General features: G+C 38.2%; 1 protein-coding gene across 1 annotated transcript; it reads left to right on the forward strand.

Moving 5' to 3' along the window:
• dicer1 (dicer 1, ribonuclease type III) lies at window positions 1-23,716 on the forward strand. Its single transcript, XM_087802012.1, has 29 exons — window positions 1-103; window positions 1,535-1,632; window positions 1,841-2,024; window positions 2,803-2,965; window positions 3,058-3,188; window positions 3,823-3,957; window positions 4,031-4,188; window positions 4,706-4,874; window positions 5,279-5,739; window positions 6,549-6,681; window positions 6,893-7,135; window positions 8,677-8,831; window positions 8,929-9,061; window positions 9,146-9,221; window positions 9,305-9,444; window positions 9,946-10,125; window positions 10,214-10,427; window positions 10,808-10,961; window positions 11,038-11,220; window positions 12,499-12,604; window positions 14,004-14,179; window positions 15,197-15,938; window positions 16,466-16,636; window positions 18,479-19,099; window positions 19,184-19,439; window positions 19,537-19,805; window positions 20,081-20,243; window positions 20,347-20,422; window positions 21,590-23,716. The coding sequence occupies exons 3-29, from the start codon at window positions 1,911-1,913 to the stop codon at window positions 21,753-21,755; spliced, it is 5,688 nt and encodes a 1,895-aa protein (XP_087658138.1). The 5' UTR covers window positions 1-103; window positions 1,535-1,632; window positions 1,841-1,910; the 3' UTR covers window positions 21,756-23,716.
• Window positions 23,717-23,725: the final 9 nt, after the last annotated feature.

Here is a 23,725-nt window from a genome sequence, read left to right on the forward strand (position 1 = left end):
AGGCAGCACACAGTCTGCTCAGGTGCAAATAGCCTATTGAACCAGAGACGAGAACTGCCTTTTTTTTTTTTGACTTTTCTGTCTGCTCATTATTTCAATTCAGGTGAGGAGGTGCGCCATTTTATTCCACGGTCATGCAATGGAACGTTGTCCCTATTCCCTCTCTTGCTAGCCTGAGCCATCTAGCTAGCTTGTCTGTGTTGTGTCTGCGTGGTGCAAACTTCAACTGAAGTCAATGACAAATAACCCATTGTTTTGTCTTTAAATGTAATATATAAATTAAAGATATAGATGAATACACATTTTCGTTGCAAAAACCCATTTAAGTATGACTTAAAAGTGCCGATTCGGCATCCGTGCAAGACTCCCATTTACCTTTGATTTGACATTAGTGTTATTGTAGTAATAGACTTATGGCGCCTTTTATATGCAGCTTGTTTCTACTTTTTAGAAATGTTAACTCGCAGCTTGACATTTATGTCTTGTATCTCAGATTATACCTGAGAGTCTGACGGCTAACGTGCTAGCTTGCTACGTCAGCATGGTCTTCGATTTTTCGTAGGCGGTGATAGAACAGTCAATGTTGACAGTGTAGAAATACTTGGGTCGTATTTGTGTTTACTTTGATAACAGAAGATTCAAGTGAAGTCATTTTATTCTGGCGAACATTCATACTAGTGTCTGACTGAAGTTGTGTCCTCATTTATGGTGGTCCTCAAAAATCATATATATAAATGTACTTTTTTATCTGTTGTGTCAGCAAAGACATGTTTTGATTTCAGTGAATGCCCTAGTTTTATGTATTTAAAAAAAAATCTAGATGGGATAATAATATAAAATATAATAAGAACAAGAGAAATAAAGAGAAATAACACAATTACACAATCTAAGTCTAAAGACAAAGAACATGGATCAAAGAAAAATAACAAAGACTAACATAGAACAGAACATCCAGATACTTTCACTCCACTCCTGCCCCCGAACTCAGAATTGTACAATTTAATAGCCCGAGGAATGAATGAGTCCTTGAGTCTATTAGTTTTGCACCTGGGAAGGAGCATTCGTGCACTCATTCTGACTGTACCTTAATGTTAACCTTATGTTCTTTATCTTTAGACTTAGATTGTATCATCTTGTTCTTTCTCTTTATTTCTCTTTGTTCTTATTTTATTTTGATTTATTTTTTATGAAAAATTGCTGTATTTACTGTGGCTATTGGAAAAAAACAATTTGTGTCAATTAAATAAAGTTTTACCTTACCTTAATGACTGAGGAATAGTGTGTTTAAAGGACTCTTTTTTTTTTCTCATGATATTGAAGGTACCATGGTTGGTTGTACAGTACTGAATTATTTCCAAATCGTACATAACAATCCAGTGCAGTTAAATCTTATTTGTGGTTTTTATAAACCAAGGGTGGCAATATTAGTCTATGGCATAGAGAAGAATACAGTGATTTCTTTTGATGTGATTGAATGGGGAAAAAAATGGAACTAAGGTCTACTATAAAAAACGGTGTTGGTTCTTTCTTACAGGAATTTCTTTCCCGCTGATGTAAATAGGAACATCTATAGGGGATCAACGAAGATCTTGAAACATGATTTAGGTGTCGCCTCCTTCAATCTTATAACATGTAAGTATGTGACATTAGTTTGTCAGTGACTGTAACCTGATTTTATTTGCTCTCACGTATTTGGAATGTGTAAGTTGAGATACAATCCAAGCCTTTAAAACAAGGCTAAATAATATATGAATAGGTTCTAATTACATTTAAGTCTATATATCTATATAATCACCTATTTGAACTCCACTAATATTACAGTTTTTTTTCTCTTTGCCAGTGAACATCAATGAAATGAGAAAAGATAGACGGCCGGAAGAGTTCCGCGCATGATGTCAACTTTTTAAAGCATGGCAGGCCTAAAACTCATCACCCCAGCAACATCATCCATGGGGCCTTTCTTTGCTCTTCCATGGCAGCAGGAGGCTATTCATGATAACATCTACACGCCGCGGAAATACCAGGTATTTGAACTGTTATTCTTTGTTCACTCTTCAATTATTTTATTTACCGAATCTGGGATATTACAAGCAGCTTAATAATAACATATAACAGCAATACATGTGAATGAGCTCACTTAGAATGAACGTAAAATATGTTTTAATGTGTGTATCTTTTTTTTGTTGGATGCATTTGAATTTCCATGGGGGTCTTGTGACACCCCCTTACCCTGGACTTGATCAAGTCGCCCTCCCCTCTACATGCTAATTTTGTTATCATGAAGATATTGCTCTAATTGCTCAAATATTTGATATTTTTTTCAACTTCCTCAGTGTTGCTATAATCTATACTAATTATATCACAACACCGTAATTTTTCTTTCTAGTGATGTAATGGTTAAAAAAGGTATATGATGTCGTGACTATATTCTGAAATTGGATAGTCTCTCTAGTGTTCCGTGTAATCTAAAAATATCTTCTGTAATACGAGGTCTCTTATTGATCATCGTTTTTGTAAGTTAATTAGCAAAAGCTTTTCCACCTTGAAAACCTTCAGTGATTAATCATTCCATGATAAACTTTCTATTTCAGCATCTTTACAATGTCCTCGTCATGTGTTATTAAAACAACTTAAATTAAGTCGAACCCTGTGGTTGTGTTTCGGCCCAATTTAAACTTATCTCTGAAGCCCATATTTAAAAATTCGGCTCTGGATCAACGAGCCCCCAAAAAAATTCCCTCTACATTCCTTTTTTGTTTTGTTTCTTCTAAATTTTTATTTGCTCCCCATCTTTGTCCACAGGTAGAACTTCTTGAGGCAGCTTTGGAACATAATACAATCGTATGCTTGAACAGTGGCTCAGGGAAGACATTCATTGCAGTACTGCTAACAAAAGAACTCTCGCACCAAATACGTGGGGCTTACCAAGAAAATGCAAAAAGGACTATATTTCTTGTCAACGCAGGTACCCTCTCTTGTCCTTGAATAAGAAAACTTTGAATAGGTTTTTTTTCCCCCACAACCTTTATAACTTATTTTCCTGTGAACATATTTCAGCCTCCTCCGTAGGTCAGCAGGCAACAGTACTCCGAACTCACTCTGACCTCCTCGTGGGAGAATATACAGATTCGGGGGAGACTTTATCATGGACGGACCAACAGTGGAGTCATGAGATAGTCAATAAACAGGTGAGTAAAGTTATTTTAGTTCTAACTTTTAGACCTTTTATCACGTTATTATCCAAGTCATTTGCATGAAAATAAACTGTCAAATTTACGAATTTCAACATAAGAGAAATAAGATTATTTAATAATTCTCGTTATTGATCTTGCCTGGTGCAGATTATTTATTTTGTTACAAATGGACCAGTAGTACTTGATCATGCGATGAGCAAATTGTTTTTACACTTAGTTCCAAGAATGTGTTGATAGCATGCAAGTAAAAATAAGCTTAGGAAGCTTTTTTTACTTGCATGCTATCAACACATCCTTGAGAGTAACTGTGCTGCTGTCCTTGGCCTACTTCTCCTGCACAGTCCTATCAGCTCACAGGATTAAACATTGATGAGAACAGAACTTAATTTAGTCTCTGCTCCATGATGTCGATGCTGCTGGATTTAATGTGATAGTTCACCGATGGTGCAAAAGTCACTCTTTTTCTCATGTCGAGTAAGGGTTGGGATTATTATCAGATTAATATGTTCCTTTTAAGAGTTATAGACAAAAATGTTTGTTAATTTTAATGAAGCTGTTTTTTTTTAATTCAGTGCTTTTCCCTCGCCATATTTTCCAACATGTCAATAAATACTTGTTCTCTTTCCAGGTCCTGGTCATGACTTGCAATATATTTCTTCATATATTGAAAAGTAAAGTCTTACCTCTGTCAAAAATAAACCTGGTGGTTTTTGATGACTGTCATCTGGCAATCACAGACCACCCTTATGGCAACGTTATGGAGGTGAGGATCTCGACATGTTAAGTATATTTTTGACAAAATTAAGTTACCGATTGACCTTCCCCTTTTTCTGCAGCTTTTCGATGGCTCGTCCTGCCCTCGCATACTTGGCCTCACAGCGTCCATTCTAAATGGAAGGTGTAACCCATCGATATTGGAGCAAAAGATCCAGAGTCTTGAGCGAATCCTGAAAAGCAATGCTGAAACTGCTACTGACCTCGTGGTCCTTGATAGGTTTGATTTGCACATTATTTCAGTTATTTGAACTTTGAAAGGGTTTGTTAGTTTTTAGTTGGTAGTTTTTAATGATATCTCAGTCAACATGCTAGTGTAAATAAAAAAATAAATCAATTTAGTCACAGAAACAGTTTAATGTGTGTGTTGTTGAAACATTTTGTATTAAAACGCATATAACCTTTGTAGGAAATAAACCATTTTGGTTAAGCCTCGAAAGAAGGAACCAAGTTAAACCTCTGTCTGAAACCCTTAACTCCTATTCCAGTGGAGAGTCTTATAGGAGTTATTGTTATTATTATGTTAACATTTTTGCAGCGTGTGAAAGATGACACCAAAAAACACTGATGAATGAATGTAAGGGAGATGATTTAAAATGTATTTAGTGTCATATATAGCTCTATTACCAATTGTGTATTCTGATGGTCTGAGGTACACTTACTTCAGTAGTTGTGTCTGTGACATGTCTATTGCACAATTTTCTCAAGTTTCTTATACGCACATGTATTCATTTCAGACACGCTTCTCAGCCACGAGAGGTTGTGCTGGACTGTGGAACGTACTTGGATGAGAGCGGTCTCTCATCGTCTTTGATGCAGGAGCTGAACAGCGCTCTCCACTTCCTCAATGACTGCAATATTGCTTTTGGAGTCGAAGAAAGGGATCCCACCTTGATCTCCAAACAGGTGAAAAACACTTAAACACTAAAGCATGACCTAAATGTATTTGTAAAGGAAATGAATGGGTTAAGTCAGCAACATTTATCTGTTACTTCTTATTAGTTTAATGTGTTGTTGTAAATATTATTTAAACAACAGCTGAGATGAGAAATTGTTCTTGGTAAAACTGTAATTGGTCACTTGACAGGGCAGCTAAATAAATGAATGTTCTGAAACTCGATATTTATTTGATTGATTAAAGCAATTGCTAGTTTTGTGAAATATATTCTGACCTAAATTCATGGAAAATTATCCCCACAACCTCAGTGTCAAAACATGAAAGTACTAAAAGCATAAGCTGGGGTAAACTAGCACTGTTTTGGAACCGTACTGTAAACTTAGGAAGTAACATTTTCACTTGTCTTTTGCAGATTCTTTGCGACTGCAGGGCTGTGTTGCAAGTGCTTGGGCCCTGGTGTGCAGATAAAGCAGCCAGCATCATGGTCCGTGAGCTTCAGAAGTACATCAAGCACGAGTTGGAGGATTTCAATCGCAGATTCTTGCTCTTTACTGAAACCATTCTACGTAAAGTTCATGCCCTCTGTGAGGTGCACTTTTCTCCTGCCGCTCTGGACCTCAAGTTTGTCACGCCAAAGGTTCTCAAACTGTTGGAGATCCTACATGAATACAAGCCTTTTGAACGTCAGCAGTTTGAGAGTGTTGAATGGTACAACAACCGCAATGAGGACAACTACGTCTCATGGAGTGACTCCGAAGATGAAGAGGTGGAGACTAAAGAAAGACCTGAAGCAAACTTCCCTTCGCCTTTTACGAACATATTGTGTGGAATCATCTTCGTGGAGAGGCGCTACACCGCTGTCGTCCTTAATCGGTAGGTTATTACATCACAATGTCCTGTCCAATTGCCTGTTTTGTTGAAAAACAGGCAATTTGTTCTGTTGACACATGACAAGCATGTCTCCAAGAAGGAAACCAGAGACAAACGCATTTTATGTTTTATATACATTCTAAAGAAGCTGGAAGTGATTTCAGGGGATAAGGAAGTATTCCTTTAAAGATATATGGGTGGAATTATACATATACTTGTTGGTCTCTTAAATTTTCCCAATGTGGGAAGAATAAAGTCAAATCTTACTCGTAAAAAGTGTTACAAATACTCATTTAATATGTCTTAAATGCTACTTTAATTCAAAACCAATGCCCAAATTTCAATCTTCTTTTAAAGTGTTTATATTTTAAATGGTGACACACTCAAACTAAAGTACCTGCACCAAGAATTGACAAAACAGCAGCAGTACCTTGATCATGTAGTATCAATAAAGTTATGAATAAAGTTGCTTTTATTTTTAACATACAATTCTGAAGTGCAACAGAGATCATAAAAAAAATACTCCACGAATGCTCTTAAAAGATTGAGGTGTTGTTGAATTAATCCTCTTTTACTTTTCTTCTGGGAGTTATTGCTTAGGTTGTTAAAGATATATATGTAAATCCCCTACTGAAGGGATGAGTAAGATGTTGGGGTAGAATAAAATAGAAAATTGTTCTTGACCCTTGTGTTGCAGCAATTGCGTCAGAGAACCTCCATTTTATTCCCCGCAAGACCCTGTGAATAAGAATGATAGATGCCTTGATGGGTTTTCATTTTTCTTTTCTTAGTTGACTCTTCTTCTTTTTCAGTCTAATCAAGGAGGCAGGAAAGCAGGATCCAGAGCTGGCCTACATAAACAACAACTTCATTACTGGCCATAGTATTTGCAAGAACCAGCCCCGTAACAAGCAGATGGAAGTAGAATTCAGGAAACAAGAGGAGGTAAACATCTTTTAGTTTTCCCATTGAAGTCATTTTATATCAGTCATAAAGGTGAACCTTTTGATTTCTTCTTTTTTTTATATATATATACAGTATATATATAAATTTACAAAAGATTCATTAAATCTAGTACGACTAATTTTATTAAATCAGTTATTGCTTTTGGTCTGTTTAGTTTGTCTCTAAATTCTTTGTTATAAATCATTTGCAGGTTCTGCGAAAGTTCCGGGCTCATGAAACAAACCTGCTTATTGCTACAAGCATTGTGGAAGAAGGGGTGGACATTCCAAAGTGTAATTTGGTGGTGCGCTTTGACCTCCCCACCGAGTACCGGTCTTATGTCCAGTCTAAAGGCAGAGCCCGGGCTCCTGTCTCCAACTACATTATGTTGGCAGATAGTGAGAGAACAAAGTCTTTTGAGGAAGATCTCACGACGTATAAGGCCATAGAGAAGGTAAGGCCCACATACTTTATTTAGAAGTTGATTATAAGGCTTGCATATATTAGGGATGCACCAAATGTCAAATTACGTTTACGGTTTTAAGACGAAACTGAAAATGATTGAAAGCCAGGGCAAAAAAAGAATCTTTGCTGCACTCAGCCAACATTGACTTTACAACACTGAGACTGAATAGGGAACAGGTTTTCTCTTTCTGTCCAGTTTTGGCGGCTTAAGAGAACTGGGGCCTCAAGTATTAATAATTCTGTCAATTTTATTGTTTAAAAACAAGCATACATTGAAATGTTTTGCACAAAAGTATTCACATGTATGAATCTGTGCGTGCACAAAAATCCAACCACATTTCCTGTGTACCTCCCAATAAACGTAGAATTAAGCCAAGAGGTTAACGTACCCGACCTCTCCCTGCACGACCTGATTTTTTTTTTTTTAAACATGATTTAGAGTTTCTTATTCTTAGTTTTAAACAATACTTAAATGGATCAAAGACCAGAGCACATCTGCACACAAATTAGTATATAGATTCTCCCGTGCAAATGTTTATATTTTTCATACAAGGTAATTCAAACGGATAAATCTAGGACTTGTTAGACAAAACAAGACTGAAAATATTTTACCTAAAGCGCTGACTAGTGATGTAAATGTGATTTAATTTGCATTGCGAACACCTATTACATTGATGGGATAAAAGTGTTTCCTGTTCTCAATCATGCAAGTGTCAGCATATGATAGAGCTTCTATAGAAATGTGTGTTTCAGGAGATGGCTCTCATCACTTTGGGAAAACTGTCTCTCACTCTTTGATATTGATCTGTGCAGCCGCAAGTAGACATTTGATATAAATGGCTGACATGCAGATTATTCCGTCTCAGAATGGCATTGGTCTGCTCTTGGACGATTGGCCAAGTCTTGATCATCCGGGGAGCTCGCTTTTTGAATCTATTACAATATTTATCGACCTACATCCTGCCTGAATGATCCGGCTGAAAAAAAGAACGTCTGCAACTCTCGATGAGTAGAGTTGAAGCGATCAGACACAGATAAATCTTAATTATAGTATTATTTTTTAAATCCTTCACATTTCCTCGGAACCACACTAATTTCATTCTTGATACATATAAACGCTCACGTGGTAAAGTATATATGCCACTATAATTCTTGGTACATGAGGCCCCAATCTCCTCTGATGCAACTGCTTCAATGTCTTTCCTTTTAATTGTAGAGACGGATTACAAATTGGAAATGATGAAAAATACTCCAAGTCTGTCAACGCGTGGGAACCTGGTTAAAGCCACCGTGTGTAAAATGGAATCTTCGTTTTGATGAAATGTTCTGTCATCCGACAGTGAGTTAGTTACAGGCCTGTACATCTTAATAAGCAAAGCATAGTTTGATAATAAAAATATTTTGTTTTATTCAAATGACACACAAACGTTTGTAAAGCACCTATCAGATCCCCGGGGTCACAAACTGGTGTATACATTAACAGTTGATGTATTTTTGTAATTTTTTTATTTTACTGTATTTTTTGAGCAGATTTTGAGGAACAAGTGTTCAAAATCAGTGGAGGTGAGTGAGTTTGACACTGATCAAGAGTTTGATGATGACAACATTCTTCCGCCCTATGTTCTTCGATCTGAAGATGGAGGTCCCCAGGTTACCATAAACACAGCTATTGGGCACATTAACAGGTATTCAGAAGTGACTGTTTCTGTTTTATTTATTTTTTTAAATGATGATTGCTCACAAATATAACCCATTACCTGTGTTTTTTTCCATTGTGCATAGGTATTGTGCCAGATTACCCAGTGATCCTTTTACCCATTTGGCACCAAAGTGTAAAACTGTGGAGACACAGTATGGAAAGTTCCAGTCATACCTCTATTTACCCATCAACTCTCCATTGAGAACCCCTGTTAAGGTAGTTCTGAAACATATTATTTTACATAACAATATTCTACTGAATTTATCTCATAAATAACTAAATATTTGTCTATCGTTAAAGGGTCCTGAAATGAGTTGTGCCAGACTGGCAGAGAAAGCAGTTGCACTAATATGCTGTGAGAAGTTGCATAAAATGGGTAAAAACACTTTCTAGATGCTCAATTATGTTTGTTACCACATGCATTTTTTGAGAATCCCATTTTTTTTGTCATGTTAACAGGAGAGCTGGATGACCATTTGATGCCAGTGGGAAAGGAAACTATAAAGTATGAAGAAGAACTTGATCTACATGATGAAGAAGAGACCAGCATTCCAGGCCGTCCTGGTTCCACCAAAAGGAGGCAGTGTTACCCCAAAGCTGTAAGGCATAGTATTAAGTTACCTCATGTCTTTAAAATTTGTCTTATGATATACGCTGCTTTAAAAAAGGGAACATGGTAAAATGTTAAATTGAAAATCTTTATTAATCAAATATTTGAATGACAACCAAATAACAATGGATCCAACTTTAGTAGAAATTCCTCAGGACATGAAGTGTGGTTGACTTTGAGTTACATTGTGTTGTTACGGTGCTCACTATATTTTAAAAGCAGTGTATATGACCTGGTAACTTTCGTAGATTGAGTGCATTCGTATATCCTGCCATGCATAACATTCAAACTAAGGCAGTTCAATATAGAATGTTAAATGACTGGTTCCAAGTTACTGTGTTAGTACTTCTTCAATATGCATGTTATTACACGGAAGAATATCTTTGGCACTCGGTGCTTTAGAAACCTTTCCATTTTGATGATTCTTGAAAAACACCACTTTCTGAGCGATTCATAAAATGATACTATGCTATTCTCTTCTGCTCTGCAGATACCAGAATGTCTGCAAGACAGTTATACAGAGCCAGAGCAGACTTACTACCTGTATGTGATTGGGATGGTCCTAACCACCCCCCTTCCTGACGAACTCAACTTCAGACGCAGGAAACTGTATCCACCAGAGGACACCACCAGATGTTTTGGCATCTTGACTGCTAGACCTATACCACGAGTAAGTAAAATCTGGCTTCTCATTGTAATGATTTACCTAATTATACAAATGCCAACTGAAAACTTACAACTACAAAAACCTTCGACAGATCCCATATTTCCCAGTTTACACCCGCTCAGGGGAGGTGACCATCTCTATTGAACTGCAAAAGTCCGACTTTAAGCTCACCTCTGGCCAACTTGACCTCATCACTCGCCTGCATCAGTACATCTTCTCCCACATCCTCCGCTTGGAGAAACCTGCCCTGGATTACAAGCCAAGACTGGCAGACTCGGCTTATTGCGTTCTACCTTTGAATGTTGGTAAGTGGATAAGCCCGTGCTGAGATGTATGCTACGACAAAATACCTGCTTATACTAGTAGTAGATAGTTAAAGAATAGTTATTCCTGGATGAGCCTGGTGTAAGGAGGTACAGGAAAATATACTCACGCCCTACATTATGGTGTTTAAAAGGGCCAAAAAAAAATATTGTGTAGTAATATTCTAGGTGCCCTCCTCCGCCACACAAACGTGAGTCAGCATTTTAGGTTTTTCCACAAATGTAACCATTAATGATCATTTCAAAACAAAACCTGCCTGATTACATTTCAGCCCATGTTCTTTAGTTTCTTTGCTTAGCAGATTGTTGCACATGTTTGTCAGTTATCATTATTCATTTATTGTATATTTTTGTCTTTTCAGTTGGGGATTCTAACACTTTGGACATTGACTTTAAGTTCATGGAGGACATCGAAAGCTCCGAAGCCCGTACTGGTATTCCCACCACCCAATACACGAAACAAACCCCCTTTACTTTCAAACTGGAAGACTACCAGGATGCTGTGATCATTCCAAGGTACTTAATTTGGAATCTGCTCGTGGATTTCTGATGCGTTTTCAATTAATTTGACCGTTTTGTTCTCTTCTTCAAGATACCGTAACTTTGACCAACCTCATCGGTTTTATGTGGCGGACGTGTATACAGACCTGACGCCTCTCAGCAAGTTTCCCTCACCAGAGTATGAGACTTTTGCTGAGTACTACAAAACCAAGTACAACCTGAACCTCTCGAACCTGAACCAACCTCTTTTGGATGTAGATCACACGTCATCCAGGTGAGTCAAAGTGTGAACTCACAAATTTAGATTAAAAAAACAGGATAAAATACTAGTAATGTTTTGACAAAAAAAAGCATATTGAATGGCCAATCCAACATGTATCATTACTGCCTTAAGCTTGAAAGAGCAACCTTTATTCCGGTTTAGGAGAAAAGCAATGATGTCACTTTAAATAGTGTTGCAACATCAAATCAAATGAATATCCAAGAGGTAGGGAGATAAACACAACACACAAAAAAATTTTTGTTACCAAAAACTGAAAAATTTAAATAATGATTTTACTATTATTATATACTTTTTTTGTAGTGCTACTGAAAACATGACATAGACACCTACATATGCATGCATAGTCCCGTGAATTCTTACAATGGATTTAACTTAAAAGATGAGCATTAACTTCGGGACTTCAGCTTTAAGTTGAGCGTATTTGCATTCAAATCGGATTATCTGTTTTGAAATTATATTAGTTTGTATATTTGCTTCCCACTTTTTAGGTGACCAAAAGTGATGCAAGGGTCAAATGAATTTCAATACATGCAAATCATTTTCAGATCAGATCAGTCATAGCCTGCAGTCTGGTTACATCACCAGGCACTGGGTTTATCCCTGGTGATGCTCTGACAGGCCTCTACTGCAAATGTCATTAGTCCCTGCTGGCGTTATACTCTGGGGTTATTATCCATTGAAATTGAGGTATGCAGTCCAATGATTTCTGAAGCATATAGCTTATCTTCCTATAACTCTTATTGTTGTCTCATATCTCCAGAGGAAGTTTGAATCATTTGCCCCCTTTCACCACTTTACAACTAACTTGTGTATAAATATATTGTTTGAATTGAATCAAAATTGCTTTGGCTCCTTAAACCTCCACTGAGAGATCAGAAGTCCACATGCTGGCGGTTTAAATTTAATCGAAATTGGACGCAATAAAATTTCCCTGGGGGGGGCGAATGCTCCCCCTGTTGTCACATTTCTTTCAACATGATTGAGTTGTTCTGAAACCTTCACTAAGGATTACTAGTCTACATGCACATTTCCTTGAAATGTCGAATAAAATAGGTGATACAAAATGATTGTGGTCTTAATCGACAGGGAAATGGAAAAATATTTCACATGCTTATATGATGGTAAGAAAGAAAACCTCTGGTCTATATTGTGTAAGCAGATTCCTTGAATAAGAATAACTACAATATGGAAACTATACGCCTCATGAGCTTGACCTTCAATTCTCTTGTATAGAACTTGATTATTATTAATTCCCTGTTCTGATTACAGATTGAACCTGTTAACGCCTCGACACTTGAATCAGAAAGGAAAGGCCCTGCCACTCAGCAGTGCAGAGAAAAGAAAGGCCAAGTGGGAGAGTTTGCAGAACAAACAGGTTTGGATGCTTTGGCTTTTTCCCACAAAGATGTATTAATAATTCATTAAAGTTCATGCTAATTCCAGCCATTAATCCCTGGAATAGAAATCAGCGAAGCCTTATATCAGTCATTCCAATTACGTACATAAAACATCGCCTTTTACCCTTTAATGCTAAAATAATTGGCTCGGCAATAGATTAAATGTTTAGCGCTGCTTAAACCTAACAATGAAAAAACTTAAAATAAAAGTTGTAATAACATTTCGCCCAGGTTGTATGTCAGTGTCAATTACAGTTGTCTTTAATAATTTCTAACACTTTATTTAACACCGACTTTCGCACATTCAAAGCCCCGCTTCATGGCTCGGAAAAAATTAGACGGTGACCAGAAATTACATAAAAATGTGCAAAGCACATAAGCATGTTATTGTCGGGTGTCAGAGCTTTTACTGGTTCTGCACTCCAGCTCACAACCCAATCTTATAACGCACCTTCACTCACTGAACATCCTTGCAAGAGGCTTAATACTGCTTAATAATAATAATACATTTTATTTAAAGGCACATTTCTTGACACTCAAGGTCACCATACATAGGTTACATCCATAAAACGTTTTAAAACAACAATAAAATATGTATAAAATAAAAAGAAGCAGACAAGGGTAGAGCAATAGCATCAAATGGAATAAGCAGTTTTAAACTGAGATTTGAAATGGGGGAATGAGTCAATGTTTCTGAGTTGGGGTGGTAGTGAATTCCAGAGACGAGGAGCAGAGCGGCTGAATGCTCTGCTCCCCATGGTGGTGAGACGGGCGGTGAGGACAGACAGATGTATGGAGGACGAGGATCTAAGAGAGCGGGACGGAGTGGGAACATGGAGGAGATCAGACAGATATGGGCGGGCAAGGTTATGAATGGCTTTGAAAGTAAACAGGAGGACTTTAAACTGGATGCGGAACTGAACTGGGAGCCAGTGGAGCTGGTGAAGGACAGAGCCCTGAGGCACACCTGAAGTGACTGAGGAAGGGATGGATTTAAGGGACTTTAACTGAATGAACTGAGTAGCAATGATGGTTGGAGTGGGACCAGACAGTTCGCAGACAGCGGATTCAAACGAGCTGGAGACAGGCGACGACACCGGCTAGACTTTCCACTTCTCATGGAAGATTATCGCGAGACCTCCTCCCCGGCCGGAGCCACGGGGTTGACAGGTGTAAACAAAAAATAAATATACAAAAAGGTTTTTGACTTAAAGTAGAACAGCATCACATTTCAAACTGACTCACTTTCATGACACCATTATCAAAAGTTTTGACATTTTGTCCACTTAAAATGACTGATGTACTTACTCTTAATAACGATTTCTGCTGATGAACGGCTTTAAAGAGTGCGTCTTTCTGTTTCCATTTCATTTTCAGATTCTAGTCCCAGAGCTTTGTGCCATTCATCCCATCCCTGCCTCCCTTTGGAGAAAGGCGGTGTGTCTGCCCAGCATTCTCTACCGCCTACACTGCCTGCTGACTGCTGAAGAACTCAGATCCCGAACAGCGAAAGAAGCCGGAGTGGGCTCTCAGAACTTGCCTCCTGACTTCAGGTATTACACTTTTAACATATAATCGTTACAAGGACATTTGTAGTTTTACAGAGACTGGTACACTATTCACTTTATACCGGACATTTAGATTTTGGTGGAAATGTATTACACTATAATACTGTGGATTTATGAAGCTATTCCAATGATGCCTTATTTTTATCAATGGACACATGACATTTGTAAACAAATGCTCAACAATGGTTGAGATGTATTCAACAATTATTGTTTCAATAATTAGTCAAGATTAGAAAAAATATTTTTATCATATATTTATGGGGTATTTCTTGCCTAAAACTGCCCTGCGCGTATAAGTACCTTCTTTAATTACTGAAGTGGAGGCATCTTCTCCCAGATTTTTACAGAATTCTATTCGTGTGTGTATTTAGTTTTTATCTCGCTATCAATTTATAAGGCAAAGAAAATGGTGGTTTTATAAACATAAATATTGAACTTAAATCAGCGATAGATCAAGGATGCACAGTGTGAATTGTTATCTGGAAAGGGATTGCTCTAATCACTTATACCCATTTATTTACTTAACCCTCGTTATCTCAGGGTCATTGTGACCCGAAGGCCGGGATTCATTGTTTTGTCTTGAGATTTGTAGCTCTTCAGCCTCTTTGTTTCTGCTGTCTGCCTTCTTATTGTAGTGAGTCGGCTTTTATTGTGGCCAGCTGAAGCACGGATGTATGCCGTATGTAATTATTATACTGTTGGCATAACATCTTGATATTCCACACCTGTGAGGCGTATGAATTGGGAGAAGTGCTCACTAACACAGACTGGTGAACGATTTTTATGAAAAATGTGCCTTTTTGTGATAACAAAATGTTTTAAATTAAGCTCATAAAAAATGAGAGCAAAGGCAAAAATGGTCTGCAGAATAACAGTGCTTTTATACAGGACGATTAGTACAATCTGTTTTACCCAAGAGTCCTCTCAGTATTGTATTGAATCATCTGAACATGTGACTTGTCTTTGTTTTCTGCTACTTACTCATCTCTCTGAATTTGACAGATATCCAAACCTGGACTTTGGCTGGAAACAAACCATTGACAGCAAAATATTGATCTATGCTGTCGAGTCCTGCTCCGTTGACAGCGATGATGACACTACACCTTCAGAACAATTTGCCCTTGATTGCTCAAACCCCACCTTTCTGAGCCATCACGTCTCTGACCCGCCTAAAGAAACCACCTGCGCCATGAGCCACATCAACGGTAGTTCCCCTGATGCCAAGAGTAATTCACAGGAGGGGCATCTTTCCCAAGATGAAGGTTTTTCACTCCCCCGTAACAGCTCGCCCGAAGTGGGAAGTTCTGAATCACTGCAATGCCCTACCTCATCTCCTGTAAAACCCCGTCGCAGTCTGAACAAGTCGTGCACGAGCCCTCATCAGCATAATAATAAACAGACGCCCAAGAAGTTTTCCGAGCACACAAGTATAGCTACCTCTGTCGAGTGCAAGACCCTCACCAGTCCCACTGCTCACGATACATGCACAGTGCTCTCAGTCCCTTCATCGGACTGCAATACAGGCCCCCAGTCTAAAGAAGTGACGGTTTTCCATAAGAGCCTGGGACCAAACCCGGGTCTCATCCTGCAGGCCTTGACGCTATCCAATGCCAGTGATGGTTTTAACCTGGAGCGGCTGGAGATGCTGGGCGACTCTTTCTTGAAGCATGCGATCACCACTTACCTCTTCTGTACCTACCCAGATGCCCATGAAGGCCGACTCAGCTACATGCGCAGTAAAAAGGTGAGATTTTTATCTTGGTACTCAGCATTGAAGGCAGAGTAGATTAGTCGGGTTTAAAACTCTCTGTCAGACGGTTGGATCGCACAGACCTCTTGAGTTAGACATGGGTAGAGTGACAAGAATAGATGAATGCATTAGCTGCTGCTATTACACGTTTTTCTCTTCTTTTTTTAACTTTGATAATGAACTTTCACATTCGGTTCATATGGGAGAGTTAAGGTGTTGTTGACTGATTTCTTAGTTGTATGTCAAACACTTGATGATCAAACACTCACAATGATTGAGTCCTACAGTTCATTTTTCAGTTTAACATTATTTGTATATTAAACAAAAAATATGCAAAACAAGTAATGGCTAATAAAGTATTACATTATAAGACATATATGGCATAAATGCAGTTATTCGATGCACCTCTAAGAAAATAAATAAGAAATAAAATGTAATGCTTTTTCTTGAACCTTATTTCCATTTGTCCATTACACTATCTGATGAGTGTTACATTGTTCAATGTTCTACTTGTTTGGCAGGTAAGCAATTGTAACCTGTACCGCTTGGGGAAGAAGAAGGGACTTCCCAGCATGATGGTGGTGTCCATCTTTGACCCCCCTGTCAACTGGTTGCCTCCGGGATATGTTGTCAACCAAGACAAGAGCATCACTGACAAGCTTGAAGAAGAGGACGAAGAAGAAGAAGAGGAGGTAGGTCTGTAGTTTGATGCAGAAGTACCTGATTTACAAACGCATGTCTCTGATATTCTTGTTTGATAGATTTTTAATGGATTTGATTGTTTGTTGTGAATTTACAAAGGCTGAATATTTCCTTGGCTTATTAAATTACATAAATGCCCTAATGGAGGAGAATTAAAAAAAAATCATACTTCACTCATTTTCTACTCACCATCTTCCTCTCTCTTTGCGCTTGATGGAGTCTACTGACTCCTTTAAGAAACATCTTAAGACGTTTTTATTTGTTCAGGCTTTTCCTTGATTTTCTGGAACTCCTGTGTTGTTCTCAGTATTATCTTGATCTTTAAAGTGTATATACTTTTTTGAGTATTGTTTTGTTTGTTTAAGCGCTTTGTGACCCTGGTCTGGAAAAGCGCTATATAAATAAATATTACTTACTTACTTATTTTCCGATTAATCCCTTCCTTTTTTTGGAAATGGGCAAAAATGTATGTTCACGTTAATGTAGCGACTGGAGCTCAGTTTTCATCGCCCGAACAGAAGCACCACAACATCCAAATACCTCCATACTGCTCGTATATAATGTGCCTCTTGTGTTGAATCCTGAAATGAGAATTTCTTTCGAAAGGAAATTAACTAATTGTGAAGCGGTTACAAAGGATTTTTTTTTTTTTTTTAAGTTTCTGCTTATTCAAAAACAAAACAGTGATGTACTTTTAACACTGAAACCTCATCTAAAGAAAATTGCATACTATATTTTTTGGAATACAATTCGCATTTTTGGGAAATGTATATTCACAATATCTGAGACCAAGAATAGACATTTCATGTTGAAAGGCAATACTGATAATAAAAAGAGATAACAATAGTATCCTAGTGTAACGCATCTATGGCTATTCAATAATTAATATTTAATTATTAGCAAGTTCTTTATTCTATAGTTATAAGTCTGAATGAACAAGTTTACCAAACTCTCAATTTTACTCCAAATTAAATCCATTGCATTCTTTATTATCATTTATTATTCCTCTGTGTAGTTTCTGCAGGGCTACAGTGCCCCCTAGCGGTTGTCAGCGGGAAAATATCAAACGGCTAATAATATTAAGTATTATATCTATCCTTTTTTAATCCCCATATAAGTATCTTGAGTATTAATCGATTATATTCCATGAACATTCACTAATTTCTGGTCAACAGGGTACACTCTTTTAGTTGTGAAATTAACTTTCTCAATATCTACCCAAATTTTTGTTGGTATCATTGGAAAGCTTGCTTAGCAAAGAAACCGAACAAATATGTTTCATTATGTAATAAGGATGTTAACCATTTTTAATTCAATTAATATTTTTAACCCATCGCAATGCATTTTTAACAAATTAACTTTCAAGTAGAAGAATTTGGCTCTCAAAATATACATATAAAAATCAAATTAATAGCCCGGATTGAACAAACATGATATAAGTTGTTTAAGTGTACAGTAATGAAACATGAAGCACAGTTACGGTGTATTATTAGTTGGTCAAATTCATGAAATTAGGTTGGAAGTGACGGAAAATGTCAGTAAACATGGCTGGTCAGACTCGACCAGATACTTGCAGGTCCAGAAAAAAAAAAGTTTAAATCGATACATTTTAAAGATTTTTGGCACCTAAATGTATAATTTATAATATAATGGGGATTATAATGAATATTCTACTCACCGAAGATATTTTGCAAGGGAGTTGTCGAGTGACAGTTCAGTTTAGTTGTTGAAATGGTATAACCGATCATGGACGTAAGGGATTTGAAGACTTTATGACATTTGTATTGGCTAAAAATCAATCTAACTTGTTCTAATGTGTCTATTCCATTCAGGCTGATCAGGAGACCCTCGCCAACGGGGATACTATAGCTGATGAGGTGGAGGAAGAAGAGGTTGATCCAGACAGTGAGCTTATTGTGCAGGAGGAGCCAAAGGACGAGGCCAACATGGAGGATGATCTCGAGTACTACAACGAGCACATCAAGTTCATAGACAACATGTTGTTGGGATCAGGAGCATTTGGAAAAAAGATTTCTCTCGGCGGGCCACCTGCGTCTGACCCTCCCGCCAATCCAACCGTTTCTCTGCCGGCAACTTACGAGTGGAAGTCTCCCAAAGCGCAACTCAATTCTGCCGTCGGTAAATACCACTCGGAGACGGTGACCCGGGCACATTCCGTGGAGGAGTTCGACTACAGCTCCTGGGACGCCATGTGCTACCTTGACCCCACCAAGGCCAGTGAAGAAGACGACTTCGTGGTGGGTTTCTGGAACCCGTCGGACGAGAACTGCGGAAGTGAACTCGGCAAACAGTCCATCTCCTACGACCTCCACACGGAACAGTGCATCGCCGACAAGAGCATCGCTGACTGTGTCGAGGCTCTGCTGGGCTGCTATCTGACCAGCTGCGGCGAGCGAGCTGCCCAGTTGTTCCTCTGCTCGTTGGGACTCAAGGTGGGAAGAAGATGACTTCATTCATTTAATGCTTGAATGTCTTCAGATGGTTGGTAAATGTTGGATGTCTACCATTCTTCACAGGTTTTACCTCTCGAGCAGCAATACAAGCAGGCGTCAGGAAAGGCACTGCAACAGAAGTCGGCGTTGGATCAGTGCTACGGCTGGCTCAAGATCCCGCCTCGCTGTATGCTGGACCATCCGGACACCAAGCGCCACCTTCACCACTTGATATCTGGATTTGAGAACTTTGAAATGAAGATTAACTATACGTTCAAGAACAAGGCCTATCTTTTGCAAGCCTTCACCCACGCTTCGTATCATTACAACACCATCACAGGTCAGATTCCAGCTAGTATAAATTTTTATTTTTAATTCCATGTTTGGGTTTTAAACATTTTATTTATGATGTTTACTTTTTCCCTCCGTCTCTTTAGATTGCTACCAGCGTTTGGAGTTCCTCGGTGATGCAATTCTCGACTACCTCATAACGAAGCACCTTTATGAAGATCCCCGGCAACACTCCCCTGGAGTGCTGACCGACCTGCGCTCGGCACTGGTCAACAACACCATCTTTGCATCCCTCGCAGTCAAGTACGACTACCACAAGTACTTCAAGGCCATTTCCCCAGAACTGTTTCACGTCATCGACGACTTCGTTCAGTTTCAACTGGAAAAGAATGAGATGCAAGGCATGGATTCTGAGGTAAATTTTATTTAGTTAATATGATATCAACACCTGAGTATAAATGATATCACTTGACATTTGGAAACAAGAACTTTTACATAATCAAGTTCTTATTAAAGCTGTTACTAACAAATTATGGTTTTATTATTATTTTCTTCTGTTAATTCAATAAGCAAAATACGCAGGTGTTTCATCTGGTGATTCAGGATTTTTTGAATATTGTTGCTAATGACTCAAAACGATAGGAATTTAAATGTACAGTGAACACATCTTAAGCGTCTGTTTTCTATCAGCTGCGTCGCTCTGAGGAGGACGAAGAGAAGGAGGAGGACATCGAGGTCCCGAAAGCCATGGGAGATATATTTGAATCGCTTGCCGGAGCGATTTACATGGACAGTGGGATGTCTTTGGAAATGGTCTGGCAGGTGTATTTTCCAATGATGAGGCCACTTATCGGTAAGAAAGCATGAACGACTTCCATCGATGATCCGTGATTGTGTTTGTGAAGAACCTGTTAAGAACGTCTCGTGTTCTTTTTTCTTTTTTTTTGCACCTTCAGAGAAATTCTCTGCTAATGTGCCACGTTCTCCCGTGAGAGAGCTGCTGGAAATGGAGCCGGAGACCGCAAAGTTCAGGTACGAGATCAACGTATAGACAGCGATGGATTTATGGATGGACTTTATTGATCCCTCTGGAGCACCGTTTAGACTAACAACTGTCACTCAAAATTAGACAGAAATAAAAGTCAGTTGAACACGACCCACTTCATTAAAAAAGGCTCAAAAGATTATGACGATAAAACAAGTATGAAATACAAAACAACAACTGTACTATATTTTTTTAAAAATTAATGGTATTTCTCAAATGTATAACAGTAAACACTCACTCTGAGATGTGGAAGCAGCATGTTACAAAACAAAAAACGGTGAAATAACCTCTAAAAGAGCTGTTGAAAATAAATTCTGGGCAAAACTATATTCAGAAATTTCCTTTAAAATGTTGTGGAATCAATGTCAAAGTACATTTATTCATCCTAGATATCATCTATGCTAAAAAACAAAACTAGTCAAATAAGTAACTATGTACAGTATCAATTTTATCAACTCAAGGTCTTATCCGTTTCTTATTTCATGGCCTCTGGTGTTTTATTTTTATGTTGAATTGCTCACATCTTTCCCAATATGCAGGTGGTTCAGGTGGAGTAAATCATTGATTGAAACCTGAAATTAAACTTTTGGTTTGAATTAGTTTATTCAAATTTAATTTAGAAACTTCCTCATGTGACAAAGGGTATTAAATAAATGTAACCAACCCAGAAAATAGAAACATTAAAAATAAAATGCTATGGCGTTTTATTTGTGCCTATTTGTTGAGCGCGCCGGTTGGAAATGTTGTGCTCCTGAGAATATGCACGCAAGTGACAGTTTGCATGCAATTTTTACTCCAGCAAAAAATAAAGTGGTTTGAGGAAACCAAAATCTCTTTTTCGTTCAATAAATCTCACTTTACGCACGCCCTTTTCTTTTTACGATCGCTCAACTTCTACACAGCGCTTCATTTGTTCCAATGAGCCAACCAATCACAGAGACCGGAGAAAGCTTTAGTAAAAATGACGTGCAAACTGTCACTTAGGTGCACGCAAAACATATTCTTAGGTGCTCAAAATTTCTAACTGCGCGCTCAACAAATGGACACAAATAAAATGCTGGTGACATGAAAGGTCAATTATTTTCTATTGCCTGTGTCAAGTCTTGTCTCTTGAGCGAACATCACGTACTGAACTCCCTCCTTCCTTCCCGCAGCCCGGCAGAACGCACCTACGACGGCAAAGTGCGCGTGACGGTGGAGGTCGTGGGGAAGGGCAAGTTCAAAGGTGTCGGCCGCAGCTACAGAATCGCCAAGTCGGCGGCGGCGCGACGAGCTTTACGCAGCCTGAAGGCCAACCAACCTCAGGGTCAATGTAACTGATCGTGGTGGACGACCTTGTGGCGTCAAGAGGCTTCGACAACTCCGCGGCTCAACTCAAAACAAAGATTTCGACAGGATATTGATCTCTTAAACATATTTTAAAAATCTTTCACATTTATTTGCGCAAATACAATCTATATGTTCTCTCTTCGCTTTTTTTTTTTTTTTTTTTGGAATCACAATAGCGTTTGAAGCGAGTGGTTCCGTTCGTTGGTTCAGGCTCCATTATATAACTTTATGGCTCTAATGTGTCCTCAGAATATAACACGGCAGCGTTTTAATGACACTTTTTGCACTTGGTCCAGTAGGGTCTGTCGTTCTGCAACCAGTGGCAGAAAAGAGTAATTATTCCTATCACGAAAATATATTTGAAAATAAAGTCATTTACCTTTTTGTTTCCCAGGTTTATGTTAAATGGACTTGATTTTTTTTTTTAACATTCCTACCTAAAGAAAAATGATTGGATTTGGTTGTGAAAACTCAGTTGAAGATGCCAGCCAGAGCATTTTGTATGCTTAATGTTTCAAAAGATCACGTTGTAAAACTTCTTCATGGAGTAAAAAAAAGTCCACTTCACTGGCTTGTTTTTTTTGTTATTTTTTCACCCCCTTACAGTTCACCAAAGCTGGAGCTAAACTGACAATGTGATCCGATAAAGTCCTAGTTTATGTCTTGCTTGAGCTTCTCATCTGTCACTGAATTACCTCAGTTCATACTCTTACCTTCTCGTCTCCATTTCAATTGGTGCTATGTTTTTGTATGATGCTTGATTTTTTCCTTTTTTATCTATATATTTTTGCACTGTAACTGTAATACCTCTGTGTTTGTACATACATTTGTTTCCATAATTTGCGATTTCTTCTTTTTTTTTTGCGCTCTAGCTCCTGCTTCGGTATCACCGTCTTAGTTTGTCACTTATCGTATTCATAAGCCAAATGACTTTTAGCGTTTCTTTGAGCTGGTTAAGTTAAGTTAAGCCTCGTCGTACTTCAGTGATGGTGAACATGTCATCGTAATGTTCTCAAATGTTAAAGCCATTTTTTTTTTTCAGTATGTTTACAATAGGAATACTTACTCTTTTAAGATGATCTAAAACAAGCAAACGCGTATTGTTTGTTTCTTTAACCCTAAACCACATCCACTCTTAAGCCCAACTCAGTTCTGTCCCAGTTTTTGCCCCTTTTTATCAACGGTGTTGTTTCAAATGTAACGTTCGCTCGAAGCTTTAAGTCTATGTTGACTCCGGAGCCTCCACCTTCAACACATCATCACCAGTGGCCACAACTGGCACGTGAGACATCAGCCTTTTTTTGGGGGGAAAAAGAAAAAAAGTCCTAAAACTTGTGAAGGTTTATGACACGCGTTGAATCTTGTAGCGAAATAATTCTTGTTTTTCTGATACATGTAGCACAATTGACTGTTGCACTTGGACACCATGTTTTACCTCATGTCGTTTAAAAGAGAGGGAAAAGTAGGGATGAATTAATATATAAAGGCATTTTCTTTCAATATTTCTGGTGTGAGACATATTTAAGTGTGAGATGACACTGTAAGACTGGACAGGACAAGTTGTCACGTCCGGTTCATGTTCAAAAACACACACTGGGGAATAAAAGAAAAATTGGACTTCATTTTTAAATAAATTTGCAAATCATGTTTAATACGAAGCGGTGCAGATTCATGAGACCTGCTCACACTTTTTTTTCCCGTGCTGTAATGAACCAGAACCTTCTGCTGCTTCTTCAGAGGAGCACGATTTGCCTACTACCTCAGCAAACAGCTATGCTTTACTGCGCCCTCAACCATGTCACTCTATCTTTTCTCTGACATTAGTTACCAGCACCCCCCATATGATCAAAAGTGAATGTCTGGAATGTCAGACCTCGGCAAAATATGATGAAGATGTTTTGTTTCATAGTACTGGGTATGATGGATTGGAATAAAGTTGAAACATGTATGAACTGGTGATT

This window comes from Callionymus lyra, chromosome 11 (assembly GCF_982586985.1).
Source record: "Callionymus lyra chromosome 11, fCalLyr1.hap1.1, whole genome shotgun sequence".
Classification (NCBI taxonomy): Eukaryota; Metazoa; Chordata; class Actinopteri; order Syngnathiformes; family Callionymidae; genus Callionymus; species Callionymus lyra.

Coding starts and splice junctions, on each gene's coding strand:
- dicer1 (XM_087802012.1), top strand. CDS start 1,911: ATGGCAGGCCTAAAACTCATCACCCCAGCAACATCATCCATGGGGCCT. Junction 4,189..4,705: donor GACCTCGTGGTCCTTGATAG/GTTTGATTTGCA, acceptor TATTCATTTCAG/ACACGCTTCTCAGCCACGAG. Junction 10,126..10,213: donor CTGCTAGACCTATACCACGA/GTAAGTAAAATC, acceptor AACCTTCGACAG/ATCCCATATTTCCCAGTTTA.